The sequence below is a fragment of the Prionailurus bengalensis genome, chromosome E4 (genome assembly GCF_016509475.1).
Source record: "Prionailurus bengalensis isolate Pbe53 chromosome E4, Fcat_Pben_1.1_paternal_pri, whole genome shotgun sequence".
NCBI lineage: Eukaryota > Metazoa > Chordata > Mammalia > Carnivora > Felidae > Prionailurus > Prionailurus bengalensis.
Genome location: NC_057360.1, coordinates 8,620,115 through 8,643,196, shown reverse-complemented (window position 1 = coordinate 8,643,196; position 23,082 = coordinate 8,620,115). Strand labels below are relative to the sequence as shown.

Sequence of the window (23,082 nt, the reverse complement as noted above, 5' to 3'; positions counted from 1 at the left end):
CCCCGTTCATGCTCTGTCTCTCTCTGTCCCAAAAATAAATAAATGTTGAAAAAAAAATTTTTTTTAAATTAAAAAAAATAACTAAGAGTAAAATAGAACAATTATAACAATATATTGTAATAAAAGTTTTGTGAATGTGGTTGCTCCCTCTTTAAACCAGCTTACTGCACTGTACTTACCCTTCTTGTGACAATGTGAGATGATAAAATGTCTACGTGGTGAGGTGAAGTGAGGTGACTGATGTAGGCATTGTGATACAGTATTAGGCTACTACTAACCTTCGGACCATCCATCAGAAGGATCATCTGTTTCTGGCCCCATGGTGGACCTTTGGGTAAGTGAAACTGCAGAAAGTCAAACCACAAGTAAGCAGGGAGTGCTGTAGATATTGCTAGAACCCTAGGGGCTAAGGAAGAATTATGTAGCTAACCAGATTAGGGATCTATTGTCCCTAATCAAAGACAGCTGCAAGCAATAAATCCCCAGAGATAGAGGTGTGGTCAGCCAAGGGCCTATACAAGTTCCCACAAGAGAAAGGTACTTTTGCACATCTCTAAACCCAGGGGTTATGAAAGCTAAGTCAACCTATCAGTCAAGTAAGTTAAGAAGATATCTGCTCCTAGCGTCTCCAGCTCCCACCACTCTATCCCTGGATGTGTCAGAAATCATGGCTAGTGAGATGGGAATAGGCAATAAGAAACTAGATTGGAAAAGGCAGAAGAAAACAACAATTGCCTCCCTTCCCACCTCTAGGAGCCTGGAAAACAGAAACCTCAATTTCAAATTAGATGTGTAGTTTGATTATGTCTTGCAATTGCATATTTGATCAAAATTATGTTTGGGATTTACTGTAGCCCATAGGATGTTTCACCTAAGACCGAACAGAGAAGTCATGGGGTCCATACAAGTTTTTGTTTGGGTACAGAAGAACTAGCATGGTAGGATGTATTTAAAGAGGAAAGTAGGAACCTAAAATAGTTACTTTACAATCACTGGCATATGTCATACCATTTTCACTCAGCGTCTTTAAGTCAAATCCAGCCCACATTTGGCTTTTGTATGTAAGAAAAAGATCTCTGTTCCCTTAAGTCTTTCTTCCTTGGGATAATCATAACTAACCAATGACTCCCCAAAGCACTATATTATAGCTCCATTAAATATCTCATCATTTTCATGATAATTATACTTATAAGTCTCCATCCCACTCATCCCAAGATAAGAATTTCTCCATCACAGGGACAGCATCGTATTCATCTTTGTGTTTCTAGCCTTCAGTACAGCAAGGTTCCATACATGTTGGTGGAAATATATACCAAATGAATGGGTCAATTAAAGAAACACTCTTTTCCAATGAAAACAATGTTTTTACCTTATTCCATTTTTTTTCTGGCCAACCACTTATCCTATTAATACAGGACTATATTTAGTATATTAATAGTATATTTAGAAAAATGTATTCCATAGGAATAATGAAATCTCATGATGTACTCGTTTGTTTAATGTGCACACTAATACATGATCATGCATCAAAACAGCATAGGGGTATACACATAGAGTAGTACAACTAATCCTTAAAAATGGAATTCTGATTTTTTTCTCCTTCTCTGAAGAATTATTTTGAATGTATTTATTCCCATCCAGGAGAAATGAATGGCAGGATTTCCCAATACTATATTCATGGCCTACAGGGCATTAGCTTCATCCTTCAAAGAGATAAAAATGCCTGCAATTCATTTTTGTGGGACTTTGGTTTTTACCACTCCGATTTCAGATGTCAAAAACCCATCCACCATATAAGGCAAATAAACCAAGTATACTGAATACAACAGAAAACTAATAAATAGGCTTTATCATATTCTATTTCAAGGTCATGACTATACAGTGAACAAAGACATGCAGTGAAATAACCAGCAGGTTTTCTGCAAGACTGGACCTGACGTTATGCGGATAGAATTCATTTTTATCTTCTACCGTCATATGACATTGGTGTGTCCTTGTGATCAGACATTTTTCTGGGCTCATTGCTCCTGGGACATGCCCTCTATTTCACTTTAAAAAGATGTTTTTATCTGAGGTTAAAAAAAAATTAATAGGATTTTTGAACAGCTTTAAGTTTACGGAAAAATTGAGCATAAAGTACAGAGATGTCCCATATGGTCTCTCACCCACTCCGTGGTTTCCCTTATTATTAACATTTTATGTGAGTGTAGTACTTTTGTTACAATTGAGAAGCCAGTATTAATACATCATTGTTAACTAAAGTCAGCAGCAAACACTGGGGTTCACTCTTTGTGCTGTAATTTTATGGGTTTTGAAAAATGTAGGACATGTATCCACCATTATGATATCCTCCAGATTAGTTTCACTGCTCCCCAAATTTCCTGTGCTCCACCTGTTCACCAGTTCCTGCCTCTATCTCAAACCCTGAAAACTATGGATATTTTTCCTGTCTAGTTTTGCCTTTTTCAGCATGTCACAGAGCTGGGATCATGTAGTACATGGCCTTTTTAGATTGGCTTTCACTTAGCACCATGCATTTAAGGTTCACCCATGTCTTTTTTGTAGCTTGACAGCTCATTTCCTTTTATTGGTGAAAAATATTCCAGTTTATGGACCACAGTTTCCTACTGAAGAACATCTTGCTTTTTTCCAAGTTTTGACAATTGTTAATAAAGCTTCTATCAGCATTTATGTCCAGGTTTTTGTGTAGACATGTTTTCAACTCATTTTGGTAAATATATGGTAAGAGCATGTTTCATTTTGTAGGAAACGCAGAATGGTTTTCCAAATTAGCCATGCAAATACTTAATATTTCACTCCATTCTCTTGTTTGCATGCTTTCTGAAAATAAGTCTGGTGTAACCGTTATCCTTGCTCTTCTGTATGGGTAAGGAGTTTCTCCCCCTCTGGCTTCTTTAAAGATTGTCTCTTGGTCTTGATTTCTGCAGTTTGAATGCAATATACTTACACTCAGATTTTTTGGTATTAACTCTGTTTGACATTCTCTGAGCTTCGTGGCTCTGTAATTTGGCACTGATTTTTGGAAATTAACAGTCATTGTTGCTTCAATCAGTCATTGTTTCAATTCTTCCTTTCTGTCTTCCTTCTCTTTCTAGTCTTCTCACTATTTATCTATCACACCTTTAATATTGTTCCACAGTTCTTGGATAGCTTGTTCTGTTTCGTTTTGTTGTTCTTTTTTTTTCTCTATACAATGTAGTTTTGGAACTTTCTATTGATACTTCTGCAAGCTCACTGATTTTTTTTTTTTCCTTTGGCTATGTCCAGTCTATTGATAAGCTCATCAAAGGCATTCTTCATTTCTGCTACAGTATTTTTTTTCTATTTATAGCCTTTCCTTTTGACTTAAAAACATTTTTTAATGTTTATTTATTTTTGAGAAAGAGAGACAGACCATAAGGGGTCAGGGGACAGACAGAGAGAGGGAGAGACACAGAATCTGAGGCAGACTCCAGGCTCCGAGCTGTCAGCATGGAGCCCGATGCGGGGCTTGAACCCACAAACTGTGAGATCATGAGGTGAGCTGAGGTCAGATGCTTAACCAACTGAGCCACCCAGAGGCCCCACCTTTTGACTTTTTATTAGAGTTTCCATATCTCTGTTTATATCAAACCTCTGCTCTTACATGTTGTCAACATTTCCTATTAGAAGCCTTCGCTTATTCACCATACTTTTCTCAAATTCCTGGTCTGATTATTTCACTATCTCTGCCATATTTGAGTCTGATTCTAATGCTTTATCTCTCTTCAAACTGTTTTTCTTTTGTCTTTTTCTTTTTTTCTTTTTTTTTCTATATCTTCAATTTTTTGTTGAAAGCCAGACATACACGATGTTCTGGATAAAAGTAACTGAGGTAAAAAAGCATTCAGTGTGTGGTTTATGTTTATCTGCCTAGGGGTTAGACTGTGTTTACTGTTTTCTATTGCTCTAGTTATCAGAGACTAAAATTTTCCCTGAGGTTCTTGTTTTTATCTCCCCAGCTGTCTTGGGGAGACAACCTAGGCATCTTAAGATCTGAGATGTGTAGCTCCTTCCCCTGTAATCCTCTGTTGTTACTTAGCACTACTAAGGTGGTGGTTATACCTGGGCGAGGGGAAGCACTGGACAGTGTATGGTTAGGTATTAGTCTTCTAGGGAGCCTGTGGCTCCTGGGCTGTAACCTTTACAAGATATTTTCCCCTCTCTCAAACTAGAGGGAGGCTTGAGTTGGTTAGGCCTTGGTAAAACCTTGGTCAGTTTGGCTCTATTGCTTCTCTTGAAGGCTAGTCTTTTTACAAAGAAGAGAATGTTCTGGGCATATTTAAAAATAGTTTCTTTTCCCTTTCCTCTGTGAAAAGCAGGAAGGGACTTTTCTCAGATCTTTGAATCTAGTCTGAATCTAGTAGAGATTCTGGAGGTAAAACTCACAAAAGTGTGGGGCCTGCCCCTAACACTGGCCTCCCCTGGAGTTGTCATTGTGAAGCTTGTCTACACTGAGCCTCTAGCAATTTGTCAATTATAGCTCAAGATTTCTTACCCCAGCACTGGGTCCTGTAGAGGTTTCTGTTCCTGGGATTTTCCCTGGTCAGTTGTGATCTCCTGTAACCACCTGTCTGCCTCTCCAGTTTTGAGGACTGACACTGGTTTGCCCTGAGACATCATTCCCTGATGCATCTAAAAATGGTTGTTGATTTTCAGCTTTTTCCTGTTATGAGAATGGAAGTGACAACTTCCAAGGTCTTTGTATGCTGGACTGAAAGTCTTGATTCACTTTTTAAAACTATTATTGTTTTTTTTTCTTATTATATGTTGGAAATCAAATGGCTATGTCCTGGGTTAGGAGATTATAGGAAATGCATTGGAAAGCAGAACACTGCTTTCTGGCCTTGCTGAAAACAGCAGCCACACTTTGCTTATCTAGTTAATGTGTATCTAGGGGTTAGGTCCTACCTATACTCATAAATTCCTTAGACCATGTTATCTCATGGAATATTTTATCCTGTCTTAACTTGTTTTTCTGCACGCTTTCTATACGTTCTTACTGGCACGTAGCCAATACTGACATATTGTGCAATGTTTCCCTGAATGTATGCTCAATAAATACGGGAGCCTGAGAGCAGCTCAGGGAGACTTCCCTTGGCCTCCCTCTCACCTCTCTTGACTTGCATGGAGTCTTGAGTAATACTTTCTGCCATCCTTGGCTTTGCTGGACAAAGTTGAAACCGAACCCACAACTATATATGTAAAGACCCATTAGTTTCTAATTTTAATACAAATCAGAAAGAGAGAGAGAGAGAGAGAGAGAGAGAGAAGACAAAATAAACAGAATTTCAACATTCAGAGAACACTACTGTTGATACTTGTGTATCTATCCTTTTCAGGGATTTCTCTATGCACACATCAGCCTGTCTATGTAACAATCTGTGTATCTATCCATCCATTTTTCCAACTACCTACCTATCCACTTACTCCTCTGCAACAACCAAATAACTACCTTTGGGCCTAAGATGGTAAGACTGTATATAAAATAAATGGTTGTGGTATTATCCTTTAAAAAAAAAATCTTTGCAAAGAAGTTAGAGAGGGAGAGAGCCAAAGCATAAGAGACTCTTAAAAATTGAGAGCAAACTGAGGGTTGATGGGGGGTGGGAGGGTGGGTGATGGGCATTGAGGAGGGCACCTTTTGGGATGTGCACTGGGTGTTGTATGGAAACCAGTTTGACAATACATTTCCTATTAAAAAAAAATCTTTGCAAACTTGATAGGTAAAAAAAAGTAAGCATTTTTCATTGCATTTTAAACATTTCTTTGATTTTTTCTCACTGATTTACAAGTTCTATATTTATTAAAAGATCACTCTTTTGCTATATACAATATGGTGTCATTTACCTTGTTTTTCTCTTTTGTTTTTGTGGTGTGTATCACTTTTGAACCTAAACACAAAAAAGATTTAATTGATGGTTTTGTGTGATAAATAAGTCTGAAGGAACTCAAGTTGAACTCAAGTTGAATATAATGAGTTAGTGAAAATTATAAGTTGAATATCAAAATTATGGATGAGATGATGGAGTATTAATCATATGGAAGGTAATTTATCATCAGCATATAATGAAGTCTCCTTCTCCCATGCAATGAAAGTTATAAAATATTGAGGATAGCAAAGTACAACTACCTTCAATGATATGAAAAAAAAACTCATATGAAGATGCTTAATACAAAAGAGTACATGTTGATAGTTTCTATAAATTGATTATTTATATAAAGATTAAAAGTAGGCAAATATCTACATTGTATGGGAAGTTACTACTGGTAGAGAGAGTAATGACTGGAATGGTCACTAGTGGGGCTCTGGGATCCTCGTAATGTTTTTTTGTTGTTGTTTTGTTTTTTGTTATTTTTTAAACTGGATGCTTGTTACATGGCTGTGTTCAGTTTGTGAAAATTCATTGATACTTATGCTTTATGCAGTTTTCTGTATGTATATTATACTTTAATAAAAGTTTATTTATTTTATTTTATTTTTTATTTTTTTTAACGTTTTTATTTATTTTTGGGACAGAGAGAGACAGAGCATGAACGGGGGAGGGGCAGAGAGAGAGGGAGACACAGAATCGGAAGCAGGCTCCAGGCTCTGAGCCATCAGCCCAGAGCCTGACGCGGGGCTCGAACTCCCGGACCGCGAGATCGTGACCTGGCTGAAGTCGGACGCTTAACCGACTGCGCCACCCAGGCGCCCCTCTTTAATAAAAGTTTAAAAGATAACTGTCCCTTGACCTCATGCTAGGTTTCCCTACCCTTTTCCCAAGAAAATGTGCCATGTTGGTATCTCCAATAGCATATCTGCAGGAATATTTTTAATTATAGTCTTGTGCTTTATCGTTTGTGGTACAAATAATATTTCTTTTTAGTCCTGTCTTCAAAGTATAACTAGGCAACTGTGGGTTTTCAAGGTGAAGAGGAAGGGTGGCACACTATATATAGCCAACTCCATTTCTCAGGGCACACATCTGACTATGCCCAGAAGTAAAAGGGCCTATGTTCCCTAAATCACAGCTTTTTGGATTAACCCTCAAAGTCAGTGTTAATTAACTTGGTGGGGGGAATCCTTTCACCATGTATACGTATATGAAATCACCATGTTATACATTTTAAAATATCTTACAATTTTGTCAGTTATACCTCAGCAAAGCTGAAGAAATGTAAAACACAAACAAAACAAAACAAAACAAAACAAAAGTCAATTTAAAGGATGTAAGCTGGATCCACAGTTGTGGAGCACAAGTTTGGTTGGACCCAGACCACCACCACCATTGTGAAAGTCTCCACTAGACTTCCTTTTTTCCTTTATGGTGATTTTATTTCAAGAACCTCATTGCTCCTTTCTATTATTGGACTTCAGGCAGAATCACCAAAATCTAACCAAATAGGCCTTAGCAACTCTGAATCTTATGGGACTTATGCAGATCTATCACCTCTTCCCCCACACCTTTAAACTTCATATTTTATTAAAGTTTATTTATTTTGAAAGAGAGAGAGAGTGAGAACATGTGAATACACATGTGTGAGTAGAGGAGGGGCAGAGAGAGAGGGGAAGGGAGAGAATTCCAAACAGCCTCTGTGCTGCCAGTGCAGAGCCAGATGCAGGGCTCAATCCCACCAACCACGAGATCATGGCCTGAGTCAAAATCAAGAGTTGGATGCTTAACCAACTGAGCCACCCAGGCACCCCAAAACTTCACATTTTAATAAATTTACACACACACGCACACACACACGCTTCATAATACTGCTTCATACTGATTTATTTGAAGAAAAAAATGTATAGGGAGCTTAAACACATTTTCTGGAATTATGGGACTATATATAAGGAAGAAGAAAGATAAGAAAACTTCTAAATGAATTACTAATTTTCTTTGACTCTGTTGCTTCCCACAGACAAACAGTTCCTGCCTCAGAGCCTCAATTGTTACCCTTAACATAATGAGCTTCAAAATTAATTTGATAGCCCTAAAACATCCCTTAAACTATGTCACAAATCTATAACTATAGGCATTTCCATCTGGATGTTATGTTGTCATACTCAGCATGCCTAAAACAAACTCAGCATTCCAAATCTGCACCTAAATTTTAGAAAAATCCTTTGCATATTTCATATTTCCCTGATCTCTCAATTACTTGGTTTGAGATTTCAAATTAAGTTGTATCCTACAAAATGCTACATTGACGCACTGAAGACACACTCTTTGCTCTTAAGACCATGGTCTGACAAATATAAAACAAGTATTCTGAAGTTAGTGTCAATGAAACCATTAAAAATGCTAATATGCGACCAGAAGTCCTAGCCAGGGTAATCAGGCAAGAAAAATAAATAAAAGATATCCAAATCAGAGAGAAAGAAACAGAATTACCTCTGTTTGCAAATGACATGATTATATATAAAAATTCCTAAAGAGTCTACCAAAAAAACCTGTTAGATTTAATCAACAAATTCAGTAAATTTGTAGGATAAAAGTCAACATACAAAATCAGTACTGTTTCCATACACTAACAAAGAATTATTTTATTTTATTTTATTTTATTTATTTATTTATTTATTTTAATTTTTTTTTTCAACGTTTTTATTTTTTATTTTTGGGACAGAGAGAGACAGAGCATGAACGGGGGAGGGGCAGAGAGAGAGGGAGACACAGAATCGGAAACAGGCTCCAGGCTCCGAGCCATCTGCCCAGAGCCTGACACGGGGCTCGAACTCATGGACCGTGAGATCGTGACCTGGCTGAAGTCGGACGCTTAACCGACTGCGCCACCCAGGCGCCCCAACAAAGAATTATTTTAAAAAGAAATAAAGAAAACAATACTATTTACAATAGCATCAAGCACAATAAAATCCTTAGGCATAAATGTAACCAAGGAGGTAAAATACCTGTACACTGAATACACAAATAAATGGAAAGATATTCTGTGCTCATGGCCTGGAAGAATTAATGTTGTTAAAATGTCCATACTACCTAAATCTATCTGTAGGTTCAATGCAATTCCTATCAATATTCCCATAGCATTTTTATAGAAATAGGAAAAAAATCCTAAAATTCATACAGAGCACAAAAGACACCAAATACCCAAAGTAATATTGAGAAATAAGTACAAATCTGGAGGCATTACACTTCCCAATATCAAATGATATTACATAGCTACAGTAATCAAGAGAGTATGCAATGGAAATAAAAAAAAAAAGACATACCTACCAATGGAACAAAATCAAGTCTAGAAATAAATCCATGCATATATGATCAACTTAATATTTAAAAAAAATTTTTTTTAACGTTTATTTATTTTTGAGACAGAGAGAGACAGAGCATGAACGGGGGAGGGTCAGAGAGAGAGGGAGACACAGAATCTGAAACAGGCTCCAGGCTCTGAGCTATCAGCACAGAGCCCGACGCGGGGCTCGAACCCACGGACCGCGAGATCATGACCTGAGCCGAAGTCGGCCGCTTAACCGACTGAGCCACCCAGGTGCCCCGATCAACTTAATATTTGACAAAGGAGAATAGATACTCAAAAGAGGAAAGATAGTTTCTTCAATAAATAGTGCTGGGAAAATGGATATTCACATGAAAAAGAATGAAACTAGACCAGTATCTTAGCCACTCACAAAAATTAACTTGAAATGGACAATATGTTAAAAAAATAACTTGAAATGGATAAAGGCTTAAATGTAAGGCCTGAAACCATAAAAATTCTAGAAGTAAATATAGGGGGTGGGGCACCTGGGTGGCTCAATTGTTTAGGGTATCAACTTTAGTCAGGTCATGATCTCGAGCTCTATGCTGACGGCTCAGAACCTGGAGCCTCCTTCAGATTCTGTGTCTCCTTCTCTCTCTGCTCCTTCCCAGCTTGCACTATCTGTCTCTCTCTCTCAAAAATATATTAACATTAAAAAAAATAGGGGAAAACTCCTTCCATGGGTCTTAGCAATGATTTTTTGGTTATGATACCTAAAACACAAGCAACAAAACAAAAAATCAACAAGTGGGACTACATCAAATTAAAAAACTTCTGCACATCAAAATAAACATTCAACAAATGAAAGACAATCTATAGAATGGGAGAAAATATTTGCAGACCATATACTGGATGAGAAGTTAATATCCAAAATATAGAAAGAACTCATACAACTCAATAAAAAAATAATAAATTCAATTTAAAATTAGGAGAGGATCTGAATAGACATGTTTTTTTCTTTTTTTTTTTTTAAATTTTTTTTTTCAACGTTTATTTATTTTTGGGACAGAGAGAGACAGAGCATGAACGGGGGAGGGGCAGAGAGAGAGGGAGACACAGAATTGGAAACAGGCTCCAGGCTCTGAGCCATCAGCCCAGAGCCTGATGCGGGGCTCGAACTCACAGACCGCAAGATCGTGACCTGGCTGAAGTCGGACGCTTAACCGACTGCGCCACCCAGGCGCCCCAAGACATGTTTTTTTCAAAGATGTCCAATGGCTAACAGATACATGAAAAGATGCTCAACATCACTAATCATATGGGAAATGCAAATAAAAATCACAACGACATATCACCTCCTATCTATTAGAAAGGTTATTATCAAAAACACAGGAGAGAAAAAGTGCTAGAGAGGATGTGCAGAAAAGGAATCCTCATGCACTGTTGGTGGGAATGCAAACTGGTGCAGCCACTGTGGAAAACACTATGGAGGTTCCTCATAAAATTAAAAATAGAACTACCATATGATCTACCAACTTCACTTCTGATGTATTTCTAAATGAAAAGAAATTACTATCCTGAAATTACTACCTGCAATTACTATCTGCATCCCCGTGTTCATTGTAGCATTATTTATAATGGGAAGATATGGAAATAACCTAAGTGTTGATCAACACATGAATGAATAAAGAAAATGTGGCATGTGTTACACACACAGACACACACACTGAAATATTATTCAGCCGTAAAAAGAAGGAAATCCTACCATTTATGACAACATGGATGAAACTTGAGGACATTATGCCAAGTGAAACAAGTCACGGAGAAAGACAAATCCTGTATGATCACTTATATGTAGAATCTAAAAAATTATAACAGATTCATTGACACAGAGAACAGATTAGTGGTTGCCAGAGGCATGGAGTGTGTGTATGAAGGAAATGGGTAAAAGTGGCCAAAAGGTAGAAATTTCTAGTATAAGATAAATAAGTCCTAGGAATATAATGTCAGCATGGTGACTATAGTTAAATATGTATATTTTAAAAAGTGCTGAGAAAGTAAATGTTAAAAGTTCTCATCACACACACAAAATTGTAACTATGTGAGGTGATGGATGTGGTAATCATTTTGCTACATACACATACATCAAATGATTATGTTGTATATCTTAAGCTTATTCTATAGTATGTGTCAATTATACCTCCGTAAATGGAAAAATTAATTTATAAATGGTAATATATGTAAGAATAAGCCATTGTATGTGGAAGCCATAGGTAAATAATAACTATTTTCACTATTTTGTGATGAAGATTTGTTCAATTTAAAATCAGGAAGAATTCAAAGATTATTATTTTTATTTTGAACTTTTAATGAAGTACATTTCCATTTCCTGTACTTAAGTATTTTTATTCTGTAAGCCTTTTTTGAAGTACATGGCATGAATCAATCTCTAACAGATTTGGGAAGCAAAGAAGTTGATCTAATTATTGTTTGTTTGTTTGTTTGTTTGGAGATGGGGGGGAGGGGGGAAGGATGCAGAGAGGGAAGGAGAGAAAGAAATCCCAAGCACTCTCAGTGTGGAACCAAGTGAGACTTGAACTCATGAACCATGAGCTCACGACCTGAGCCAAAACCAAGAATGGGATGCCTAACTGACTGAGCCCCAAGGTGCCCCAAGTTGAACTAACTCCTGATACCTCATGCTGGAAGGACCACTAAAAATTACTAATCTCACTATACAAAGGAGAAAAGGAGAAAATTGCCTTTTCTCTGCCATATTTCTGGCGCACGGATTTCAAAGTATACTTGAATTAATCATTCCTATCATTTAAGGTTGGCAATGATATTTAGTTAAGTATTAATGAAGTTTTTACATTGAGATTTTATTTTCCAGTTGTTTCCACATTGGTCATACAGAATCCAAATGGGGTAAAAGAATAAGCCTCATTCCAACTCCACCTAATCAAATTTCCAAAATATGAAGACAACTTTCTTGGGTTTTCTTATCCTTAAGGCCACTAATCTCTCTGATAATTTCACAATTAATTTTTTTTTCTTTATTTGAAAAAAAATTAATGTTTTTATTTATTTTTGAGACACAGAGAGACAGAGCATGAGCAGGGGAGGGGCAGACAGAGGGGGAGACACAGAATCCAAAGCGGACTCTGGGCTCTGAGCTGTCAGTACAGAGCCTGACGCGGCGCTTGAACTCACGGATTGTAAGATCATGACCCGAGCTGAAGTTGGACGCTTAACCGACTGAGCTACCCAGGTGCCCCACAATTATTTTTTTCTTATTTTTGACTTTGCCCCTTTAACATTCACCTCAACTACAGCTCAGCCACATTTTTTTTTTAAGTATGGTTTCTAGAACTAGGCACAAAACTCTAAAATTGAGTTCCTCAGCACTGTGACAAGGGTAATTTTTACTTCAATTGAATTAGTTCCTAAAATTCTATTAATACAGACTAAGAATATGTTGGCCCTTGAAAGGGCTTCATTAAAATGTTGAAACATTAAATACAAAAATTAACATAAATCCCAAATTATTTGACATTTACTACAATTTAGTGTATTTCTCCAATTATGTTCTTGAGTAGTTAGTTTTTGACAATTCTATGTGGAATCCCTGAAAACTGAAGAGTCCTTCTTGGGGTTAATGACTTTACTTTTCTGGAGTAAACATAAGCATGCTCAGAGAAGCTAAATTTATTTCATAATGGTATTAAGTGCAATAGAAAGATTATATGTTAAGTGGCCTCATGGTTTTTTAAAAAGTAAAATCATATTACATATATTTTCTATATATTCTTCAAGTAGAAATTTATGTAATATAATATTTTAAATTAATTTTTAAAGTATACTTTAAAGACTCTGAGCTGCTGAGATTTCCCTTTCTCCACTACATTTCTAGCTAATGGCTTCCAACCCATTTTTGATTAAGTAAATGCCAGAGTAAAACCAGATCAAATCAAAGCAAACCAAACAATGCAATGTGGCAGATACTTAAATTAATAAAATCTTCATGAGGATTAACTGTTCTCTGTTATATTTTTTATTGAAATGTTTAATGGTAGGATTTTACAAGAAGAGACAAAATGAAAAAAAACCCAACAAATAATGCTATTAAAATAACTCCATTTCTGGTTTTTGAAAACAGAGATATTTTCTATATTGATGAAGCTAAAATCAATCCAGGAAAATGTAATTATGTGACTTAAAGGTCTTTCAATTAGGTTGTATTATAAACCAGTGAAATTTGAGTAGAGTTTTTTTTTATTCTAATGGGAATATCGATCTCTAGACTTTCAAGACTTATAGTGGTCAGTTAATATTTTTATAATTAGTCTTTTTGAAACCAAAATAAAAACAAAGGCATTCTTTGTGATCTTTTTAATGTACTAGTAATTTATGCGAACTAGATTTATCAATATATTTATAAAAATTTTAATTGTTCTTGAAATAGTAGTAAGTTACACAAGATTATTCTATATGAATATAGGAGATAGTACTTACTGGAGAAACACTACTGGAACTGGCCCTTTAGATTTCATATTGTATAACAACACCTGACCACGGTGTTCCCTACATGGTAGCTGGGTGCCCCTAGATCAGGGATGTGTGGCCTACAGTGTTTTAAAGATGGCTTTAACTTTGGGCTCTTGAAAACAGTAAAATGAATGAAAAAAGAATATTCAAAAACCAGAAGTAAAATATACTAGTAAAATATTCCTATCACAAGACACCTATAAATATAGCCATATCACACATGCAATATTGCTAACTTTTTATCCCCACTTTTTTTCAGAATGGAGGCATGCAGTGAGCATCTCACTCTTTTTTTTTTTTTTAATTTTTTTTCAACGTTTATTTATTTTTGGGACAGAGAGAGACAGAGCATGAACGGGGGAGGGGCAGAGAGAGAGGGAGACACAGAATCGGAAACAGGCTCCAGGCTCTGAGCCATCAGCCCAGAGCCTGACGCGGGGCTCGAACTCCCAGACTGCGAGATTGTGACCTGGCTGAAGTCGGCCGCTTAACCGACTGCGCCACCCAGGTGCCCCAGAGCATCTCACTCTTGCTGCAGCTGCTTTCTTTGACTGGAGCCACTCTACTCCCCTGTTGCTCCCCTTCCTTTGTGAATCAGACTATGGAGTAGAAAATAGTTGGTTCAGGCCACTACTAGCCTTGTGTACATGGGCAAGTCATATAAATCCCATGACCATCTGTATTTTCCCCCCAGAAAACAAATGTGTAGTCATGCCTGTCTTAAAGCGTTCGTGACTATGTTCATAAAATGCTTGCACTGGATGTGAATTTTAGGAATCAAGGACTATGTTTTAATCAACATTTCATGCAGTACAATGCCTGGCACATGTTGATACAGAGTAAGTAGTATTCTTACATGATGTTGCACATTGTAGGAAGGGTGGCATGCTGAGGTATCCTGTGTTTCATGGGGTTCAGATATGGCTTTTGAAGGAAAAAGTGATTAGTCATTGTGTTGGCATGTGTCTACAGGACTGATCCATTTACCTAAAAAAGTTGGGGACAAAGGTTGTCCTTCAGACGTTTCAAAAAGTAAGTTTTAGAGGTGAATAGAGAATAATCCCTTCGAAGAGAAGAGTCAACACAATCAGATCATTCCAGATATATTAGTTGATAAACACCAAGGAAAGTCATGCTATAATTCTCCTATTGCCTAAACCTAAGAGATAGATTTCAAGTTCGAAAATAATGGCCTAAATAAAATGAAAAGTGTAGGAATGATACTAAGACAGAGATCCCACAGATTAGCTTCCTCAACATTTGCAACTGCTGTCATCAGCACCTACACATTGAATAAAGGAAATGAATTATATATATTCAGGGTGGTTTCTCCCTCTGGGCGCTCCTTAGGATGATTTTCTAATTGGAAGCCTAGTAAGGGGTGCAGCAGGGGACCCCTTGGAAAGCATTCATATGTGTTCCTTGCTGCAGGGAGACACAGAGGACTGAAGCATGACTCACACTAGACAGAGCAGAAACAACTGTGTACAAGTTCTGTCTCCAACAGGGCCACACAGAGGGCCAAGGACCATGGAATAAGTCCTCATGAGCAACCCTCTTGAGTTGACAGGAGGATGCAGGCCATGAAAGCTGAACAAGGCTAGCGATGGGCCACCAGATGTCCAGGGGCATAAAGTGGATAAACACAGAAACATAATGTATTGACTGGTTTCCAAAGACAGCTTAAAACAAACAAATAAGCAAGCAAAATCCTACTTCATATTCTTTCCATTCTTATGCATGTGACCTTATAATCCTTTTTCACCATGAGTAACAAAACTCAAACTGAATATTGAGCAAAGAAGCCAGTTAATTCTCAATTCTAATCTAGAAATTCAAAGAGAGAAAAATTCAATATAGAATTTAACAATTGCATTGTTATCTGAAATTGAAATATATATATATATATGTATATATGTATGTATATATATATGTGTATATATATATATATATATATATATATATATATATATATATAAATCTTTGGAAAGCAGATCTATTTTGGTCTGATCCTGAAGGAAGCTGAGAGGAAAATTTTAAAATATTCTCATCAATCTTGATTTGGCTCATGCTGTGATCCTGATATTTATTCTAATAATACTTACAGAAATATTATTCTCTAATGTCTTGCCTGCTTGTGTTTAAAGAAATATATAGAAAACAAAGACATACTATTAAAATATAAAGAAAAATATGAGATCAGACATGTTTTCTTGTGAATGCCCATAACCAGTGTTGAATTCCTTACAGAGTTTTCTGGCATTAATCAAGGACATTCATTATTTGTCACTCTGGGTCACACAGCTTAAGTAAGACTGCTTTGTTGAAGTCTTTTTTCTTTCAAGCGTATAAAAGTATCAGGTACCTCAAATTCCAAGAGCGATGTCATATTGGGAAAATGCATAACTTTATAAATTAAGCGTGACACTACCGAATTCTGGTCATCTTACACGGAAGTGGCAATCCTTCCTTAATGAAATCATCAAGATTTACGGAAGAGTGATGGGGTTACCTCATTCTTCCCTCACTTTCTCAGGCATCCTTCACTTTCCAAAGGCTCAGATTATGAACTGGAGATAACGTGTGCACTCATGCTTACCACAGGTCTATGAACATCCCAGAACGCTCTCTCTTGGCTATCGAGGATCTTCCTTTCAATCTTGTCTCTCTTCTTGTCCACTCTGTCAACAGGGTAACAATGGATAAGAAGTGATATTAATTGTAGCACCTCTCTGGACAAAAGGCCACAACTTGAACAAGGTTTCCAAAAGACTCACAAGGACTCACTTTGCTTGTGCTTCTGCTTGCATGAAAATGAACTCCCACTTCCGGGCAAATGCTCTCTGCAGCCTGGCCAGGCTCTCCTGAAAAATACACCACAGGTGAAGACTTTCTGGTGCTCATGATCACTACTCCCTTCTCATTTATCTACCGTATGAATTTGTCAAGAAAATATGGTCTCTAAAGTAGTAAGTGTACTCCAGTTCTGAATGATGAGTCATGCTCACTGAATATAACTCATCCTCATATTAACAGAGGAAACAGGGAAACCTATCACAAATATTAATGTTTATGAATAATTGACTTGAGAGAATACAAGTAAACATCTAAAATACTAAAATTACTTTGTATATAAAAAGTGCTCAGTACTAACCTATTGGAGTTTTCTGTGCCCGTTTTAGTGAGGAACAGAAAAGCAGTACATTTTTACTATGGATTCAGTCAATCCATCCAGTTCCTGACAAGAATGTAAACCCTCAGAAGACTACTACCATTTCTAGTCAGTGCTTCAAAGTCAATAAATCACAACATAGCAATTGTCAGAACAAATTACATCAGATTAATTTTACCTGCTGATGGTGACCAACCTGAAGGTTCTGCAAAAACCATTTACCCAAAGTAAATGTTCTTCACTTCTCTAAGTTTGGATGTCTTTACTATAGGCAGGACACATCTCACATTTTCACACTTGAGTTTAGCAAGTAAGACATACTCCTCCCTTCTCCCATGAATTTGTGTGTGTAGAAGTTCACCGTCTCCAAGGAAGCAAGCAAATCAGGGATTTGGGCCATTATGATGCTCGATCCCTGGGAATCTGGTCCTTAAAATCCAGGCATGTAGAAAGTCAACAGAATTCCCAGAAATGACCATAGGCCTTATTCCTGTTCATTTTATGACATTCTTTGCCAGAAAGTCCTTAGTACTTACAGCTTCATAGTCAGCTAGTTCCAGCCTTGCCTTGTTTTGCATTGTTCTCTTGCAGAGATAAACCGCTAAAAGGAAAAAAAAAATTAATTACATCTTCCCTGCTTGTTAACATGAAGGCACTTACTGAAAATAAAAGATAGTGTTATAACTCAAGACATCTCGGTCTTTGGTGATTTTTTCCACTCATCATTTTCAATGATTTATTTTTTTGACAAAAATAAAGAAGGTATGACATTTTTACTGAAATTCAAACATAATGGTATTTATAAGAAAAAAGATGTTCATGGGGAGTGGCTCAGTTGGTTAAGTGTCCGACTTCAACTCAGGTCATGGTGTCATGGTTCATGGGTTCAAGCCCCATGTTGGGTTCTGTGCTGACAGCTCAGAGTCTGGAGCCTGCTTTGGATCTCTGTCTCCCTCTTTCTCTGCCCCCCTCCCCTGCTCACACTCTGTTTCTCTCTCAAAAATAAATAATAAACATAAAAAAATTTAAATTCATTCAAAAGACATAGAGTATCAGAATGGATAACAAAACAAGACCCATCTATTTGCTGTCTAAAAGAGACTCATTTTAGACCTGAGGACACTTTCAGATTGAAAGTGAGGGGATGGAGAACAATATATTATGCTCCTGGAAGTCAAAAGAAAGCTTGAATAGCCATACTTATATCAGACAAACTAGACTTTAAATTAAAGGTTGTAACAAGAGTTGAAAAAGGGCATTATATATTCACAGGGTATATCCATCAGGAAGTGCTAACAATTATAAATGTCTATGCACCGAATTCGGAAGCACCCCAATATTTAAAACAAACACAAACACAAGCAATCTTATCCATCAGAATGTGATAATTGCAGGGACTTTAGTAATCCACTTACAACAATGGATAGATCATCTAGACAGAGAATCAGTAAAGAAACAATGGCCCTGAATGATGCATTGGACTAGATGGACTTGACAGATATATTTAGAACTCTACATCCCAAAGCAGCAGAATACACTTTCTTCTCGAGTGCATATGGAACATTCTCCAAGATAGATCACATACTGGGTCACAAAACAGTCCTCAATAAATATAAAAGAACTGAGATCATACCATGCACACTTACAGATCACAATGCTATGAAGATTGAAATCAACCACAGGAAAAAGTCTGGAAAACCTCCAAAAGCATGGAGGTTAAAGAACTAATGGGTCAACCAGACAAGTAGAGAAGAAATTAAAAGACATATGGAAGCAAATGAAAATACAACAATCCAAACCCTCTGGGATGCAGCAAAGGCAGTCCTAAGAGGAAAATACATTGCAATCCAGGCCTATCTCAAGAAACAAGAAAAATCCCCAATACAAAATCTAACAGCACTCCTAAAGGAACTAGAAGCAGAAGCGCAAAGAAACCCCAAACCCAGCAGAAGAAGAGAAATAAAGATCAGAGCAGAAATAAACAATATAGAACCCAAAAACAAACAAACAGAAAAAAACGATCAATAAAGCAAAGAGTTGGTTTTTTGAAAAACTAAACAAAATTGATAAGCCTCTAGCCAGGCTTCTCAAAAAGAAAAGGGAAAGGACCCAAAAAGATAAAATCACAAATGAAAATGGATTTATTACAACCAATCCCTCATAAATACAAGCAATTATCAAGGAATACTATGAAAAATTATATGCCAAAAAACTGGACAACCTGTAAGAAATGGACAAATTCCTAAACAACCACACACTACCAAAAGTCAAACAGGAAGAAATAGAAAATTTGAACAGACCCATAACTAATGAAGAAATTGAATCAGTCATCAAAAATCTCCCAACAAATAAGAGTCCTGGACCAGATGGCTTCCTTGGGGATTTCTACTAGACATTTAAAGAAGAGTTAATACCTATCCTTCTCAAGCTGTTTCAAAAAATAGAAATGGAAGGAAAACTTCCAGAATCATTCTATGAAGTCAGCATTACTTTGATTCGCAAAGCAGACAGAAACCCAACCAAAAAAAAAAAAAAAAACAAACAAAAAACAAAAAAACAAAAAAAAGGCCAATATCCCTGATGAATATGGATGCAAAAATTCTCAACAAGACACTAGTGAATCGAATTCAATTCGAATTCAATCGAATTCAACTAGTCAATCGAATTCAACTAGTCAATCGAATTCAACAGATATAAAAAGAATTATTCACCATGATCCAGTGGGATTCACTCCTGGGCTGCAGGGCTGGTTCAATATTTGCAAATCAATCAATGTGATACACCGCATTAATAAAAGATAAGAACCATATGATCCTGTCAATAGATGCAGAAAAAGTATTTGACAAAATACAGCATCCTTTCTTGATGAAAACCCTCAAGAAGGTCAGGATAGAAGGAACATACTTAAACATCATAGAAGCCATTTATGAAAAGCTCATAGCTAATACCATCCTCAATGGGGAAAACTGAAAGCTTTCTCCCTGCAATCAGGAACACGACAGGGATGTCCACTCTCACCACTGTTGTTTCACATAGTGCTGGAAGTCCTAGAATCAGTAATCAGGCAACAAAAGGAAATCAAAAAGCATCAAAATTGGCAAAGATGAAGTCAAACTTTCACTTTTTGCAGACGACATGATATTATACATGGAAAACCCGAAAGACTCCACCAAAAGTCTCCTAGAACTGATTACTTGAATTCAGCATAGTCGCAGGGTACAATTAATGTACACAAACTGGCTGCATTTTTATACACCAATAATGAAGCAACAGAAAGAGAAATAAAGAAACAGATCTCCTTCACAATTGCACCAAGAACCATAAAATACCTAGGAATAAACCTAACCAAAGATGTAAAAGATCTATATACTGAAAACTATAGAAAGCTCATGAAGGAAATTGAAGAAGATACAAAGAAATGGAAAAACATTCCATGCTCGTGGATTGGAAGAATAAATATTGTTAAAACGTCAATACTACCCAAAACAATCTACACATTCAGTGCAATCCCAATCAAAATTGCACCTGCATTCTTCTCAAAGCTACAACAAAGAATCCTAACATTTGTATGGAACCACAAAAGGCCCTGAACAGCCCAAGTAATATTGAAGAAGAAAACCAAAGCAGGAGGCATCACAATCCCAGACTTTAGCCTCTACTACAAAGCTATAATCATCAAAACAGTATGCGATTGGCACAAAAACAGCCACATAGACCAATGGAATAGAATAGAGAACCCAGAATGGGACCCACAAATGTATGGCCGACTAATCTTTGACAAAGCGAGAAAATACCCAATGGAAAAAAGACAGTCTCTTTAACAAATGGTGCTGGGAGAACTGGACAGCAATATGCAGAAGAATGAAACTAGACCACTTTCTTACACCATTCACAAAAAATAAACTCAAAATGGAGGAAGGACTTGAATGCGAGACAGGAAACCATCAAAACCCTAGAGGAGAAAGCAGGAAAAAACCTCTCTGACCTCAGCTGCAGCAATTTCTTACTCGGCACATCTCCAAAGGCAAGGGAATTAAAAGCAAAAATGAACTATTGGGACCTCATCAAAATAAAAAGTTTCTGCACTGCAAAGGAAACAATGAACAAAACTAAAAGGCAACCGACAGAATGGGAAAAGATATTTGCAAATGACATAATGGATAAAGGGCTAGTATCTAAAATCTATAAAGAACTCACCAAACTCCACACCCGAAAAACAAATAATCCAGTGAAGAAATGGGCAGAAGTCACGAATAGACACTTTTCCAAAGCACACATCCAGATGGCCAACAGACACATGAAAAGTTGCTCAACATCACTCATCACCAGGGAAATACAAATCAAAACCACACTGAGATACCACCTCACACTGGTCAGAGTAGCTAAAATGAACAAATCAGGAGATTATAGATGCTGGAGAGGATGTGGAGAAACGGGAACCCTCTTGCACTGTTGGTGGGAATGCAAACTGGTGCAGCCTTTCTGGAAAACAGTGTGGAGGTTCTTTAAAAAATTAAAAATAGACCTACCCTATGATCCAGCAATAGCACTGCTAGGGATTTACCCAAGGGATATGGGAATGCTGATGCAGAGGGGCACATGTACTCTGATGTTAATAGCAGTCCTTTCAACAGTAGCCAAATTATGGAAAGAGCCTAAATGTCCAGCAACTGATGACTGCATAAGGAAGATGTGGTTTGTATATATAATGGAATACTACTTGGCAATGAGAAAGAATAAAATCTGGCCATTTGCAGCAACGTGGATGGAACTGGAGGGCATTATGCTAAGTGAAATAAGTCAGGCAGAGAGAGACAGATACCATATGTTTTCACTCATATGTGGATCCTGAGAAACTTAACAGAAGACCATGGGGGAGGGGAAGGGGGAAAAAAAAGTTACAGAGAGGGAGGGAGGCAAACCATAAGAGACTCTTGGATACTGAGAACAAACTGAGGGTTGATGGGGTGTGGGGGAGAGGGGAAAGTGGGTGATGGGCAGGGAGGAGGGCACTTGTTGGGATGAGCACTGGGTATTTTATGGAAACCAATTTGACAATGAATTATATTTTTAAAAATTAAAAAAAGGAAAAATGTATGTTTAGAAATTTTCTTTATCTTTATTAAATAAGAGGGAAAATAAAGCCTTTTAAATAAGACATCAAATGAGCTTTAACATCTAGAGATACAGATAACACCATTTTTTTGAAAGGAACTGCATGAAGAAGGAATCATTATTGGCACATTTGATTATTTCCATAATCTTCTGTCAACTGAAAGAATCTCTTATTGTAAACTGAAGGCTTCTTGGCATCTCCTTTACTACATTTCAGAATCATCAACTGTTTTTCCACTAGGAGAGAGAAAGCTGTAACTTCTTCCCTGAGTACAATATGACTTTTTAATTCCATTTTTCTGAGGACTCCGTGTCCTTGCTGCCAGGGGAAGCCCACCTGGGCAACAGATTTACAGGATGGGTGCCAGAGGGAGTGCGGAGGTCACAGCAGCTCTGATATTGACAAATAATGTTCCTTAAGTTATTTCAGGATTATTAGCAACTCTTATGATACCATCAAGACAATCAGAGCCCTCTGGTACAGTCCTGATTTCCAGGACATTTTTTGCCATTTTCCATAACATATGATATTTGAATCTCATGAAATTCAAGATAAACTATACATATGGTAAGTGCTGAATAGATCTGCTGGATGAAGAGTGTAAATTTCACTTTTTTGTAAGGTTGGTTCTGGAGGTGCTTTTATAATTCCCACCATTGTGCTAAGCTATGCCACCCTCAGTTTTCGATAATGAAGTCCAGCTGATACCACTGAGGAAATTATCTTACACAGAAAATCTGAGATCTCTGCAAACACTGGTGTTGTGTCTTCAATTTCTGCTCTCTAAAGCTTCTTTTATGAAGGCCCAGGCAAAGGAGAAAGCCAACTACGGCCCAATGCTAACATTACTACAGACACGTAAGAACCCAGGAGATGATTTGAGAGCATATCTTTGTATAAGCAACCATGGGAATTTTATTTTTCCACTAGTATTACTAGTAGTAGTAATTTTCAAAATTTCTAATTCTCAAAATTAGTAAAAGAAAACCTTCAAAAACAAAAATGACATGATGCATTCATT

General features: G+C 37.0%; 1 protein-coding gene across 8 annotated transcripts in view; it reads right to left on the bottom strand.

The window, feature by feature from the left end:
• The window catches only part of RGS7 (regulator of G protein signaling 7), a 517,383-nt gene that overhangs the window by 69,417 nt on the left and 424,884 nt on the right, over positions 1–23,082 (bottom strand). For all 8 annotated transcript variants that reach the window (XM_043568695.1, XM_043568700.1, XM_043568702.1 and 5 more), the window contains exons 7-9: positions 17,482–17,546; positions 16,561–16,637; positions 16,373–16,454 (exon numbers count right to left, since the gene is read on the bottom strand). In XM_043568695.1, the coding sequence (XP_043424630.1) occupies positions 16,373–16,454; positions 16,561–16,637; positions 17,482–17,546 (224 nt within the window). The remainder of the gene's footprint in view (positions 1–16,372; positions 16,455–16,560; positions 16,638–17,481; positions 17,547–23,082) is intronic.